Source organism: Chondrus crispus, genomic scaffold, assembly GCF_000350225.1.
Source record: "Chondrus crispus Stackhouse genomic scaffold, scaffold_202, whole genome shotgun sequence".
NCBI classification, from domain to species: Eukaryota; Rhodophyta; class Florideophyceae; order Gigartinales; family Gigartinaceae; genus Chondrus; species Chondrus crispus.
The window spans coordinates 173251-175576 of record NW_005179084.1 but is presented as its reverse complement, the minus strand read 5'-3'; the positions used below and the strand labels follow the sequence as shown (position 1 = coordinate 175576).

General features: G+C 53.4%; 1 protein-coding gene across 1 annotated transcript; it reads right to left on the bottom strand.

Moving 5' to 3' along the window:
* Positions 1 to 894: 894 nt before the first annotated feature.
* CHC_T00003854001 (hypothetical protein) lies at positions 895 to 1089 on the bottom strand. Its single transcript, XM_005715288.1, has one exon. It carries the CDS (start codon positions 1087 to 1089, stop codon positions 895 to 897), a length of 195 nt encoding a protein of 64 aa, XP_005715345.1.
* Between the last annotated feature and the right edge of the window lie 1237 nt (positions 1090 to 2326).

Genomic DNA, 2326 nt, shown 5'->3' with positions numbered 1-2326 from the left:
GGGAGCAGGTCGTTGCGTATCGGGGGAGAAGGGGTCGATGTGGAGATGCTGCGGGCCATTTGAGCGGATTGCCACGGCGGCGCTTGGTGGCGCCGGCGGATCTGGGCGGGGCGTGATATTTGCAGGCGGCCAATGAGGGTGCGCGTGTTGCGCGGCAGTCGTATATCTCCCGGATTGGCCCGGCGGAGGTTGGTAGCGCCGGCGGATCGGGGCGGGGGCGTGATATCTGCAGGCGGCCAATGAGGGTGCGCGTGTTGCGCGGCAGTCGTATATCTCCCGGATTGGCCCGGCGGAGGTTGGTCGCGCCGGCGGATCGGGGCGGGGGCGCGATATCCGCATGCGGCCAATGAGGGTGCGCGTGTTGCGCGGCAGTCGTATATCTCCTATATTCGGCGTGGCGACGCCGGCCAATGGGGGTGGCGCGTGTGTGTGCGGGGGCGCAGCGGCGCGAACCGCCGCGCGAACCGCACCGCAAAAAAAGCGGAGCCTGCTCATGCGCATACGCGCCCGCGCCGCGCCCATCCGCCACCCACCCTGCCGGCGCGCCCCCGCGCCCGGCCGCCTTACACTCTTGCGTGGCTGCTTGTCAAACCCACATCTGCGCCGCCTGCTAGTGTCTAGGTGACAAATGACCTCACATGAGGCCATTTGACCTCATATGAGGTCACTTTTCAACTTATTTTTCTCGACTTGTGCTAGCTCAACAAGATGGAAAAAAGATACTCTCGACACGGCAGTTGACTTCTGCGTTGTGGAAGGGTGGAGTTTGGTGAGATCTGCACGTCTTCTCCAGCCATTTTTAAAATGCCCAAAAAGGAGCCTTTTTTGACCAACCTCAAAACGTTTTATGTTGATATCTTCGAAACCAAAACGCCTGTTTAAAAAGTCAACTCATCATTGATACTTCATTAGATTCTTAGTCTCTCTGTGCATTGACAACCGCCATCCCAATGTTTTGCAAGATGTTATTGCCGAGCGCGTATACGTTAAAGAAATGGTGTCCAAACTGAATGTTTTAAAGTTTCGATTTAATTTATATATTTTTGCAAAAAAAAAGCTGGCCTCATATGAGGCCATGACTGACCTCATATGAGGTCAAATTGCTTGTCGTCTAGACACTAGATATGCGCCGCCCGCTATGCGCCGCCCGCTTTGCGCCGCCCACCGTCCCACCCACTCTCGTAGCGTGTCGTTTCATATAAAGCTTTATCAAGGGTAATTTTTTTATCAATTGGATGCATCCAGGAAATAAAATTCTGCCATGTCTGTCGAGATTATCAAGGCGACGACGCAGCTCATTGAGATTACATGGCCACAGAATGCACGAGGCTCATTGGCTACCAGCGAAATAACAGCCAAAATTATTAGAATTTGTATCCAGCTCGTTGGCGATTAGCGCCGACGAGCTTGGGTCCGCTACATATATCTGTTGCGCCTCCCCTTCGCGGGGGTGAAGAGGGAGGCAAGTGGGATCAGAATTAAAGCGGATTATCGTGCAATTCATTGCTAAGGTAGCGACCTTAGAGCAAGGCAACCAGTGCGCTAATTTATAGCGCACATTTTTAGCCATGCAGCGCTCTAAAGAGTGCGCAACACAACAAGTGCGTCGCCATATGTGACGGCCCGCAAGTGGCCGAGTATTAGTTTTTCCCAAGTTTTTCGCCAAGACAAGGGGTCTGAAGCACGGCGCATATAGCACTCGAATGATGATTGGTTATAGTGATTATGAAATATCGATGAATTCTGAGTGATCGCGTGCTATATCCATTTCTATCCTGCGCCAGGAAAGAAACGAATATAGAGATAGGTGCTTCCAGATAGCAACCGAAAAAAGCGATTAGCGCACCAGTTGACATGGCAACAGGGGAAAATCTCTAAAATTTCGAAATTTAGCGCACTGGTTGCCTTGCTCTTAGCCTCCCCTCCATCGCAACAACGTCTAACGTGCCCGGTCCCGTCGCTGATTGTACAGCGACGCACACGGTGGCGGGCAAAGATAGTATCCTGCGACAATGTCAATGCATGTGGGGTGCGAATCAAAAAGATGAATCTCTCTTTCTAGTGTGCCTACACACGTGTCTCCTTCACACGTGTCAACCGCAGCACTTACAGAAGCACACTGTAATAGCGCGCACAAGTCGCAAAAACCCCGAGAGTGTCCACGTCACACCGTCCAGGTAACATCCAACCGGCACGCCGCTTCACATCTGCCCCATTCCCACACCGCCCCGAACCACATCCCACTGCTCCTCCCCCCCCTCCCCCCCCCCAACTCCGACGAGAGGGCACTATCTGACTGTAAAGGCCCAGTCCTTTGCTTGGATGT

Excerpts from the sequence above, each read along its gene's own strand:
- CHC_T00003854001 (XM_005715288.1), bottom strand. The coding sequence starts at position 1,089 with ATGAGGTCAGTCATGGCCTCATATGAGGCCAGCTTTTTTTTTGCAAAA.